The sequence below is a fragment of the Vulpes vulpes genome, chromosome 10 (assembly GCF_048418805.1).
Source record: "Vulpes vulpes isolate BD-2025 chromosome 10, VulVul3, whole genome shotgun sequence".
In the NCBI taxonomy this organism is placed as follows: Eukaryota; Metazoa; Chordata; class Mammalia; order Carnivora; family Canidae; genus Vulpes; species Vulpes vulpes.
In genome coordinates this window covers 83,882,429-83,895,567 of record NC_132789.1, presented here as the reverse complement: position 1 = coordinate 83,895,567, position 13,139 = coordinate 83,882,429, and the positions used below count along the sequence as shown (strand labels likewise).

Here is a 13,139-nt window from a genome sequence, read left to right as displayed (position 1 = left end):
CTTCTCCGATTGACTTATTTCACTCAGCATAATACCCTCCAGTTCCATCCACGTTGAAGCAAATGGTGGGTATTTGTCGTTTCTAATTGCTGAGGAATATTCCATTGTATACATAAACCACATCTTCTTTATCCATTCATCTTTCGATGGACACCGAGGCTCCTTCCACAGTTTGGCTATTGTGGCCATTGCTGATAGAAACATCGGGGTGCAGGTGTCCCAACGTTTCATTGCATCTGAATCTTTGGGGTAAATCCCCAACAGTGCAATTGCTGGGTCGTAGGGCAGGTCTATTTTTAACTCTTTGAGGAACCTCCACACGGTTTTCCAGAGTGGCTGCACCAGTTCACATTCCCACCAACAGTGTAAGAGGGTTCCCTTTTCTCCGCATCCTCTCCAACATTTGTTGTTTCCTGCCTTGTTAATTTTCCCCATTCTCACTGGTGTGAGGTGGTATCTCATTGTGGTTTTGATTTGTATTTCCCTGATGGCAAGTGATGCAGAGCATTTTCTCATGTGCATGTTGGCCATGTCTATGTCTTCCTCTGTGAGATTTCTCTTCATGTCTTTTGCCCATTTCATGATTGGATTGGTTTGTTTCTTTGGTGTTGAGTTTAATAAGTTCTTTATAGATTTTGGAAACTAGCCCTTTATCTGATATATCATTTGCAAATATCTTCTCCCATTCTGTAGGTTGTCTTTTAGTTTTGTTGACTGTATCCTTTGCTGTGCAAAAGCTTCTTATCTTGATGAAGTCCCAATAGTTCATTCTTGCTTTTGTTTCTTTTGCCTTTGTGGAAGTATCTTGCAAGAAGTTACTGTGGCCAAGTTCAAAAAGGGTGTTGCCTGTGTTCTCTAGGATTTTGATGGAATCTTGTCTCACATTTAGATCTCTCATCCATTTTGAGATACATAATGACTTTCCATAGTCAATATGGAAACTGATTTAACATATACACTATTTATACTAATACATTTTACACTATTTTTACCAAACCTACTTCCCAAAGCAGTTACATACAGCAATGTGTACTGAAGACGCTAACAAAATGAGATATTTCCTTCCTCATGATGGAATGGTGGCCTAAATATTAAAAATAAAAAGACCCTCAAGGCAAAAACTAAGACATAAATGCAATGATACATTTATCTATGAGCCTAAAATGTGGCTGAAGACCTCATTTTGATTATCTGCCTTCATTCTCCACATGGAGTCTGTTAAGAAGTTCCTACAAGGTGCTTGAACATTTCTCCCAGATCTATCTTCATTCCTAGTGCTGGTTCAAGACCACATCAACCTAAGCCTAAACTACTTAACCAGCCTTTGCCATGGCCTTCCTGATTCCTATAGACAGATTAAGTCATGTTAAACTTCTTTCATTATTATTTTCCATGTTACAAGTCTTCTCCCTTGCTGAAAAAACAGTAATTTCTCTTATCATTCTAAATATAAGGCACCTTTCCCTGCCTTTAATAATAACACTGAACAGCAGAAGCTAATATTTGAGTGTTTACCATATGCCAGACACTATAATAAGTATATTAACCACCTAAACCTTCTCAACCATCCTCAGTAGTAGACATTATAACTGCTATTTTGTAGTTAATAAAACAGATTTAGAGAGGGTAAGCTATTTGCCCACGAGTGGAGTCAGAATACAAATTCCTCAGCCCAGACTTCTAACTACCTGTTCATTCCTTAGGCTGACTTTGCCAGGGTTGGCAGCATCTCTTCAGGGCCACCTATCACTGCCCCTCATTCGTGCCCTCGTCTGATCAAGATAGCATCCTCCTTACCCCCTGCCTTGTTTTTGCTCAGTTTTGCTGCCATGCCTTCATTCAAGCCATTCCCCTCACCTGAAAACATTCCCCATCCAACTGCCAAAATGGTTCCACTCAAGGAAACCAACAAACCTTCCCCACCTCCTGCAGCCCTGGAGTTGCCATCCCCAGAGCCTGCACAGCCAACAGCCCAACAGTGGATACTTTCTGACATGCTGTTTCATTATTTCACTAGTGACAGAAGGAGAGTAGAATATCAACTCCTTGAAATAGAAACCATGTGTGACATGAGGAGTCTATAAAAGCTCTTCAATAGATATAAAGTATAGGGGCACATGGGTGACTCAGTTGGTTAAGCACCTGTCTTTAGCTCAGGTCACGATCCAAGGTTCCTGGGATCAAGCCCCACATCATGAGCAGGGGAGCCTGCTTCTCCCAAACTCTCTGCCTTTCCTCTCCGCTCATGCAGGCACACTCTTGTGCGCTCTCTCGCTCTCTCTCTCTCTCTCTCTCTCTCTCAAATAAATAAATAAATAAAATCTTAAAAAAATAAATATGCAGTATAATTCTGATTTTGGTATCCAGTAAGAGAAAAATCACTAATAAATAAATGATAGAAGCAGAAAAACTCCAAACTGCCAGAAGCATTCCATATTTTAGGTCTAAAAATCTACATTTCAAAAGACCCTACACTAGCTAGCCTACTTTTTAGTTCTATTCTCTTGCTTCTGCTTCATTATTCAACAAGATTTTTTTGACATACCTAAGGTGGCTAATTTATCTCATTAGCATTACTCTGATAGGGGACATTTAAATGTTAGGTAATCATTTAAAAATCTAACTTGGTATCATTTAGGCTGAAAGGACATCTATATATGACATATTTGTCTATTCCGATTTTAGAGACTGATCCATGTCACAGTATGTTCCTCCTTAGAACAGAAGGGAAATATTCATGCTTCACTGTTTATCTATCTCCCTTTCAACAGTTACATTTTCACTTTTTGCTTAGAAGGCTCTGCATCCTTGTCACACTGTAGGACTACAATAACACATGTTCAACAAAATGTGCTGCACTTAGCACATCCGGGATCCAAGTGTGAAAGTGCCAACCCAACGATACTCAAGTAAGACCTACTCTATAATATTAAATCTTACCAACTGGCTTGCAAGATGATTCTGTTTTCAACTTGCTATAAATTGTATTTTTTAAGTTGCCTAAACAAGTCAACTGCTATATCATATACAAAAGAAGATGGGCACAGCATACCTAACTACCCAAGAAGATACAAATAAAAACTTGTCCTGTGAATGCCTAGTTCTGTTTACAAGTAACATAAAGAGAGAGCTTAGTCAAAATTAAATGACAATCATCTTCTCTCCCACTCCCCAAACCTTTAAAATTTGTCTTTTGCCTTGAGTAAAAATAACAAAGAATATATCTCACATAGCTTCATGAACCTTCCTTGTATTGGGGAGAATTACAACAAAAACAACAGTAGCTCAGTTGGTTGAGAGTCTGACTACTGATTCCTGCTCAGGCAGTGATCTCAGGGTCGTGAGATCAAGCCTCACATCACATCAGGCTCAGCACTCAGAGGGGAGTCTGCCTGGGATTCTCTCTCACAAAAAAAAAAAAAAAAAGGAAAGAAAAAGAAAAGAAAGATAAAGACAACAGTCTCTCTTTACATAAGAGGAAGTAAAAACATAAATACAGAGCTGGCAAGAGAAAAGGAACATACATTATATACTGAACTTGTATGGAGTTACCTTATTACTAATTCTAAGAAAATAAAAACACACAGATAATTGGAGAATGAACGCAGATCTCTGATTTTTAGTTTTCCTTTTAGCAGCCTACCTCATATTTTGCTATTTCACAACAGACTTAGCCAAATCTACTCAACTTTGAAGTTTGTGAGATTATTAAATGCTATATGAAAATGAACAATATGGTTTCTACAAAATAAAGATAAGAATTCTAGTAAAGATTTAATAGCTGCTCTATTTAAAGAAATCTAGCCAGAAACTATATGCATTTCAGTTCATATTAACCAATAACAAAGATTCTTAAGCAACTAGCTGGAATTTTAAAGTCTTTTGCAAATAGTAGGTTTAATATCATTTAAACAAAGAAAAATAATGAGCATTGTGTATACAGTATGGCTAAATGTGCCAAAGCCAATTAAATAAAGTCTTTAACAAAGATACTAGGCGTCTTTAATTAAACTGGTCATCTCTCAACTGGGATGGGGGTGGGGTTGAACACACCATAATAAAAATCATGTCTAATAGTAGAGGGTTTCTCTCTCATTTTACGCCAGCTTGGATTCTCTGCTTTCAGACATATCCTACTTCAGCTCATGTAACAGGCTTGCTGACTCTGTTAATAATGACTTTTTGATCTGCCTGATGTTAAATTGAAGCCAATTCTGGCCATTTTCCAGGGTTGGCTATTTGGTATATCACACAGTTTCATACCCTACTCAATGCAGAAGAAGAAATAACATACTACAAATGACTTAACTCAAACACCAAATCTGTGACCAAATCATAGGTCTGAAGAAAATTTCCAGTTATCCAATCTAGTTCCTTGAATCTTCGCAGATAATACACCTAAATTTAAACAAAAACTATTTGCCCTGGGTTTCATTAAGTTAAAATTAATTTATTTTTTTATTTTTTTTCTGACAAAATTAATTTATACTACAGTGCATAAATGGGAGAGAGAGTATTTTTGCATTTAAATTTTCTATCAGATTCATATAAGCTACAATATTGGGAAAAATAATCCACCAAAGTTGGCTGTAATGCATACCTTAACTAAACCTAGAGAAAAATAGCAGGTGACTACTAACATTGATAAGAAAAATACAAAAAAAAAAAGACTAAACTTTTAAAAATCCTTGAGTTGAAAATTACAGAACTCAGGCTACTGAAAAAAAAAATAACATTTAAGTCTTAATGGCAAGAATAGACTTTTTTTCCTGGAAGAGGGCAGAGTTTTCAATATGCTAAGTGATAGTCAATAACACAGTTTTTCAGTAACCCTTCCCTATACGCTTCCTTTCAAAAGATGTTCTCTTTATTTATCTCCTACTCACATTTTTTTTTTGGAAAATGCAGTACGTAGACCCAATTTTGTTCTCTCTGAAATAATTCTTTTTCACATGACTTGAGTTTCACTAAAGCTTAGCTACAAATAATGGGGGGTGGAGGGATAAATAATAGTTTTCAATTGTTTTATTTTATGACCTCTAAGATAAAATAAAATCACTCTGCAACAAAATCATGGACTTTCCTGATTCTGACAACTTGCAACACCAACAACAAATTCCAAGGCTGCAATCAAGAAAGATTAATGTAAAGTTATAAAATACAAAAGGTAGAATAAAACCTCGTATAAATAATGATATAAAAACAGACTAAAGGAATTGAATATTTCACAATGTTTTTTTCCTTATAATCAAATAATTAAGAATTATTATATGACCTAAAAACGAGGAAAGCTATGATTATGTATCATCTTGAGCATTCCCATAAAAGATGTGCCAAACACCACTTCAGCAACTTCTTACCCATTAATAATCACTTAGTAACCCAATGATCAAAAGATCAGTATGCCATGTATATAGATTGGATATTATGATTTAATTCCTTAAAAATACCAAAAAAGTAGATGTGATTCTGAGACAAACAGTCCCTCTTTGGTCATTTCCTTTATGAAATATAGCCAATTCAGTTTTGTCAAGGGCCAATGATCCAACGTAGATATTATTTTGTATCTCCCTGACTTCTTTTTCTCTTCCTACTTCCCAACATTAGCCTCTTTCACTATTTATTAACACTTCCACCAGAGGACAAGTGAGATACAAGAAAAGGTGCAATTCAAACCAGTCAGTTTTACTCCTTATTAGCAACTCTGTTGAGAGAGTGAAGGTGAGAAAAAAAGAGAACAAAAAAGTTAGGTGGGATCAAAAGTTGAAACTGATGTCTAAAAGGAAGCTCTGAAATTATAAGTTGATTTTAATGATTCATGCTCTTCCTCTGGAAAATAAGGATCTGACTGTAAAACTAACAGTTGTGTCATATGATGCATATCTTAAACAATGTAAAAGAATACCAGCACACCTTAGACCCCCGTGTTATTACAGGAAGCATTCTGAGTCCTCTTGTAGAGACTCCCAAGTCAGTTGTCAGTCACTTAAATGGATCTCTGGATATTTACTAGCTGGACATTTGACTATATAGCTCCTTATGATGAAGGTACTATATTTGTTTCTGTCTGCATTCCCTTCCTCCCTCTGACAATTGCCTCATAGTTCAAACCAAAATAACTTTGGTAGTTTGAAAGGATAATAGAGGGAAGATACAAAAAAAAAAAAAAAGGAGCAGGCGAAGGATAAGAAGAATGAAGATGAATTTCAAATTCAGGAAATGTCCTCAACAAGTATGAGTCTAACAGTGAGAGAGTCAAAATTTCAGACATGCCTACTAAAAAGGGAGGTTCTGAGACCAGGATCATCTTACTCTTCACACCAATAAGTATGTGATTACAAACTGGCAACCAGTGACTTCTACACGGCACAGTCTTGTTTTGTAGAGATCAGTGTTTAAATTTCAAATTTCCAAGCTCTCTTTAAAAAACGAGGCAATCTGGCAATATGGAGACAATGTGGCCACAAGACAACAAGTAACTGGAACATGGCAGCCAGCATGGGAGGGGAGATCTTCCATTTGCCAGAGTTCCACTGTCGCCTGCCCCTCACCAAAATGGCAGGTCTCCTTTGCCACCCCTGCTGTATGAGGTGATGCTGACCTCACAAAGAAGTCAGAAAAATGGGCCAAGTGAGATGCAGGAGCTCTCAACTCTAGTGCAACAGAAAACCATGCCTCTAATCTAGGTGCATTTAACGTTAGACTATCAGCTCCTCTCAAAAGATCTGCTTTAATTTTAGTTCCCCTTCCATTTGTCTCAGAGTTATATAACCTCACAGGAGGTCACACAAGTCTCCCAAAAAAAGAAATTTAAGCTGTCTTTTAAAAATAAAAAAAGAAACATGCATAACAGATACAAACACAAACCTGAAACTTGCATTCTCTCTCTGACAAGAAAGCTTTACCCTCCTTGTGAATTTTAAGAATTATCATCTTTAAAAAAATCGAAACACAAAGGAAAGGAAAACCACGGCCCTCCCTTGTGGACATATGATATACCATACTCTCGGCATGCTGTGAAGCAGAAAAACATAATTAACAACTTACCATCTTCTAGCTCAAGACAAAGATTATATACAGCCACGGGTCTCTTAGTCCTCTGGCCTTGTCTCTTCGATTGCCTTGGTGGAGCATTTGGGGGTGATGTTGATAGGGGGACTGGCTCCGGGAATGTGGCATCAGGCAGGGTCCTAAAAATCTGCCATCAAAGCATAAAGGACATTAATCATTTCCCATGAACAGAAACCTGTGTGTTGCAATAGTGAACCAGTATCAAACAACATTTGATTTGGAGTTCATCCAAAACAGGCTGGAGCCAAAAATCCATTCCTTCAAATTTTGGGTACAGGTCATAAGCCTTTCATTTATTTTTTTAACAGAAGATTTCAAAATAAAATTTCCCATTAAAATTAAGTAAAAGCAACATCCAATCATTACATTTCAAAATAAATTCATTTCCAAACTAAATACATATAATTATCTTTACCAGGTGTAAACAATGCCACAGCTATTCCTCCACAAAAAAAGTAGCCAGGATAAAACATTAAAAGTAAATATCCCATTAAATTTTGTACAGGGTTATATTTATGCCAAATGCTGGTCTCAATTTTTTTCAAACTACATAAACAGAAACATATGACTGCAAATATTCTTTACACATTTAAAAATAGCTTATGCTTATGAAATTACCTTTCAGATTCCCATGTATGTTTTCCATAAATCTGCTTTATAGATTTTACCTATTAATACCCTCCAACTTCTTTTAATAATTTCCCTTCCATTTAGGAGACATAGAATACTAGCACCTTGATTACCTACCATGTCGCTCATACATCAACAATAATAACATTAATTAAAATGTGCTGCTTCTTTGCTTAGCAATTTTTTCTTTTGAGAAAAGCAATCTATGCCATAAAGGGAAGCATGTCATGCAGAGGTGATTTAAAATAGACCTTCCACAGCTGCCAAGGCCTGAGTTCAGAAGGATACACTTCAGTCTTCAATGAAGTCATAAAATAAAATATTTAGACACATCCACCTAATAAACACTGCATCTCCAAGAGGGCTGATGTGCCCCAAGTAAAAGCAGGAAAACAAGAAGAAAGCTAGGTAGCATTAAACAAAACATAAATATACAATTCACAGTAAAAGGCACCGTGGGAAAGCCCCACTGCCACAAGGAAATGACTACGCATTTAAATAAAAACAGGCGTGTGACCTTAGTATACGAGTGAGGGTATCACATACACGTATCACATTAACAACTAACAACCATGTCAGAGTTATCATCACAGAGTCTAAAAGTTGTCACCTAAAAAACTATTATATACCAATAAAAATAGACAATTTCAACAGAGCCTTTGCTTTATAGTATCATACTGCCCCCTCATGTGTAAATGGAATACAAAATGATTTAAATTACTCTGGACAAATATTTGCTGGGGAAAATTTAATTTAGTGCTCCAACTGGTAACCTGCTAATACCATATTTCCATACACTCTGTGTTCCAAACAGTACACTCTGGCAAATAGCAAACTGCTTATCTGCCAAAAAAAAAAAAAAAAAAATCCTCTGCTGCCTAAACTACTGTCCACAGCTGGATTTATTACCATCTGTCACTGTACAAATGAAAGAAGGTTGTGGGGCAGTGGGAACAGGAGAGAAGTTAGGCTGAGAAGAGTAATGCAATGCGAAGGAGAGAAGAAAAGATGGAAAACTTTCTCCCACTGAAAGAAAAGAGCACATGTATGTGACCAACTTTTGGAATAGCCTCCTGATTTACCTATGTTTGATCTTTACAAGTATAGGAAATGCCTCTGGGACGGTACTGAAATAGGAAACCAAACAATACACAGGGCCAATATATTCCAAAGCCTAAATAAACAATGGGAAAGTTACATACCCAGAACTGATGCTGGACAGATGATAACCTTCTGAACATATTTTTCTTTAAGAGCCACACTGTTTAAAAAAAAAAAAAAAAAAAGAGCCACACTGTTGTTCCCTCCACACACCTCAGGGTTAGAGGATGGGTAGGTGTGTGGGGGATGGTGAGTTGTGGGAGCAGCCGGGAGTCTACAAAGCCCAACCACCAAGCAAGACGGGACCTGGGAGTGTGACTCCAATGCTTTCGGGGGAATGAGCTGAGACATCCCAGGGCTGAGCCTCCAGAAGGCTCCAGAATAATTTATGACAATGTTTAGTTTACATCAGAATACCTGAGAGAATATTATTCAGCCATAAAAAGGCAAGGATATCTTGCCACATGTGGCAACATGGATGGACACTGAAGGCATTATGCTAAGTGAAATCTGACAGAGAACACAAATACTTTATGATCTTATTTATATGAGGAATCAAAAACAAACAAACAAACAGAAATAGAACAGATTGGTGGTTGCCAGAGACAGGGGGATGGGGATAGAGAGAAAATGGATGAAAGTGATCAAAAGGTACAAACTTCTTCCAGGTATAAGATAAATAAAGTTCGGGGGATATAATGTACAGCACAGTAACTATAGTTAACAACACTGTACTGCATATTTGAAAGCTATTAAGAGAGTAAACCTTAAAAGTTCTCATCACAAGAAACAAAAAAATTTTAAGTATGGGAGGTGATAGGTGTTAACCAAGCTTACCGTGGTAATCATTTCACTATATATATATATATATATATAATCAATATATATATTATATCAATATATATTGATATATATATATATATCAAATCATTATACTATACACTTTAAACTAATATAAATAGTGTATGCCAGTTAAATCTAAATAAAACTGGGGAGAAATTACATCTGGGACTGGGGACTGGGCTTCAGGTTTGTTTTGTTTTTCTTTGATTTGCATTTTATTTTTTTTAAGATTTTATTTATTTATTCATGAGATACAGAAAGAAAGAGAGGCAGAGATACAGGCTCCATGCAGGGAGCCTGACGTGGGACTTGATCCTGGGTCTCCAGGATCATGCCCTGGGCTGAAGGCGAAGGCAACACTAAACTAAGCCACTGAGCCACCTGGGCTGCCGTGATATGCATTTTAAAGCTTCCAGGTGATTCTTCTGTGTAGCCAAGGCTGAAAAATGCCCGTTCGGACAATCATTATACAGCACTCTATAATTTTGTTGGATAAACCAAAGTCAAAACCAAAATACCAGAAAAATTATTTCAGAAAAACTGGCACTGAACATACACAATCATTTCCTTGGACCTGCCCAAATCCTAATTAGAGTAAAATATCTCAAAGATTCTAAATACAATCCACTCCCTCAATAAACTCCATGTTGTATTATTAACAATTCAAAGAATTAACCTATTATCTGAATTAGGGAGTACCAAAGCACATTTGCTAACTTGCAAAGACATTACCCTAGCTTTTAAGTCTTCTCAGCTGTGGAAGTTTAGAGCTATTCCTTAAAAAAAGGTACCTCGCTTTCTCATCTGTATAAGGGCTATAACAACTAGATCTCATGTTATTACAGGGATTAAATGAGAAGATGTTTATAAGCATTTACTACAGCAGTTGGCCCATAGTAATCAGAAATAAATGAGAGCTGATGATATTTGTAATACGATCACATATAGTAAGTAATGACAATAAAAATAGATTGAGACCCTCACTACTGGGCTCAACCACCATTTTGAGATGGCACTAATTTCTTCAGGTCTTGAATATTCCTCAAATTCACTGTTTAGTTATTCTTAAACACTAGGATTCTAAAATATTTATGGAAAAATCTCATCAAGCAATGGGCAGAAGGGAAGAAACAAATAGAGCCCATTATTAAAATTTCCAAGTCAGCTAGAATCACATAATTATGTGTGCACTTCAGCACTAAAATCTAGGATTTAAATTACTTCCTTTTTCATTGAATACATTTCACATTTAAAAAACACCTACTAGGTAGTAGGCTTTCTCTTTAATATTCTCACAACTTTTGAGGGAAGCATTGTTCCCCACATTTTAAAATGATAAACACTCAAAGATTAAACAACTAATCCAAGTCTCAAGTTTGAAACTGGTAGAGTTGGTATCTTCCCTCTCAGCTCTGATTCCAAAGACCCTGTCATCAGTTTAAAAAACAAACAAAATTTAATTGGGGGGGGGGGGAATCACCAACTATACTGTTCTATATCTGTTTAAAAAGAGTAAAACTGGATATTGTATAATCTCAGATTACCTATATAAGAGATTTATCTACCTAAGACTCACTATCATAGTGCTACATCCTCCAAGATGTTACAAGAACACATTACCTTTCATGTGTATCTATCTTGTTTGCCAAGGCACTAGCCTCAAGTACTCAAAGTTTTTTTGTTTTTTAAACTACAAAGCTATGCTTTCATGGTTCTCTCTGAAACACCAGAAACAACTTTTTTTAAATATTCTTTTTTAAACTTAGGAGAAGAAGAAACAGTAAACTGTTTACTTTGAAAGTTTTGACCTGTTTTCTGGCCATCTGTTTTGAGGAGTTACAATTCTGCTTATCTTGTTCTATGTGGCCAAGTTGTGTGTCATCTTTAACTGTAACATTGACTTCCCAATTTAGAACCACAGCATGGATGCAAATTCCTTTACTGCCTGGGTCTCTTTCCAAAATCTTTGGATGCTTCTAACTTCCCTGGCATCAGGCTACCTTCACTGTAGGGCAGGTGAAGTCATCTGAGACAATACTAAAAGATCAAGTTTACTCAAAAGTTTTTCAGGGTAGAAAGTTTCTTCACTGCACCTACGTATTTTACAACACAGAAAAACTCAAACCAGACAATCCAACGACAAAAAACAAAACTCTGCACGTAAGTGTGTCAGGTAAGTAAGTGAGTATTCAGGTCTCCTGGGTGTCAGCACAAACACAAGTCTAGCACCATCTTTCAGCCACAGATTCCTCAGACTCAACAAACTGCATGTTTATGCCCATGGGACTCAGCTGTACAGATAAATACCTCCCCAAGTCCTTCCTGCTCTGCTACCAGGGGCCACACATGGAAATGATCAGACTATGTCTGCTAGAAATGCTTTGAAGATAAGAGGAAACCAAAATGGTCTCTGAAAATTTTTCTTTAATACCCAACTTGAACCCAAAGCATTTGATTCAACTAAATTAATTAGTAATATGGTTAAAGGAAATTAAGGGGGATGAGACCATTTTTTTACATGTTTCTAAAGAAGAATTCACTATTCTTTAACTGCAATAGGAAGATTACCCATATGTGTGCATATTCCTATCATCTTGAATAATAATAGTTGCAATGATTGGGTAGTTGAAATATGTCTGACATAAGTGCCTGACCTACAATGATTTGAACCCAGATTTCCTGACTCCAGTGTGAATGTGTCAGTCACTCTGCTGCCCGGTCTCCAATATTAGCCAATCACATTAAGCCCCATTCACACTATGTCCCCTTTGATGATGGCATATCTCACCTAACTATACTACTCATAAACAGAGAGGTATAGCCAGAAGGAGGTTGGAAATCAGTGCCTACTCCCCTTGGTCAACATTTAACATACAAAGAGGGACAGAAATAAAACTTCCAATCTTCTTTCCACAATATTTAACTACAGAATGGCCAACTATTGCTTTCAGCTTCAGAGTCCATAGTGTGTTGAGACAAACATTCCTCACCTTAAGGTTGTATGACTCTAAGTTGGCACCAAGGTAGCATAAATCTTTTGTCTACAACATAACTTCAGAATTTAGCTACTGTGTGAGCGATACACAGAGAACTCTGAAAATTTTCCAGCGGTCTGTCCTTGAATCAGCTTGACCCCATGACTAAATACAGGTCTTTTACAGAAAATGTAACTAGAATTGACAATAGAGACTGACAGTGAAATACCAGTTGGGTTTAGATTTGATGCTGGAAATATTCTAAGGCTTCACATTTGTTCTGGTTCAATGACACCCAGAATTTCAGAGCTGAAAAGTATCCTACTTATCACTTAGCCAAAGACCTTTATCTCACAGTTGAAAAAACTGAGGCCCCTGTGGTTAAAGATTTGCTCATATTTATACCACTAGTTAGTGGTAAACTCAAGCTTTATTCCCAGACCAAGACCACATGCCATCTTGCTGGCTCTTATCCTTTCTTTCCAACAGACTGCTCTTTATGCATGTGCTTCCTCATCA

At 36.8% G+C, this 13,139-nt stretch overlaps 1 protein-coding gene across 2 annotated transcripts in view; it reads right to left on the bottom strand.

The window, feature by feature from the left end:
• Positions 1 to 13,139, bottom strand: part of ARHGAP10 (Rho GTPase activating protein 10) — a 312,621-nt gene that overhangs the window by 45,896 nt on the left and 253,586 nt on the right. For both annotated transcript variants that reach the window (XM_072724789.1, XM_026018180.2), the window contains one exon: positions 7,048 to 7,198. In XM_072724789.1, coding sequence (XP_072580890.1) covers positions 7,048 to 7,198 — 151 coding nt within the window. The remainder of the gene's footprint in view (positions 1 to 7,047; positions 7,199 to 13,139) is intronic.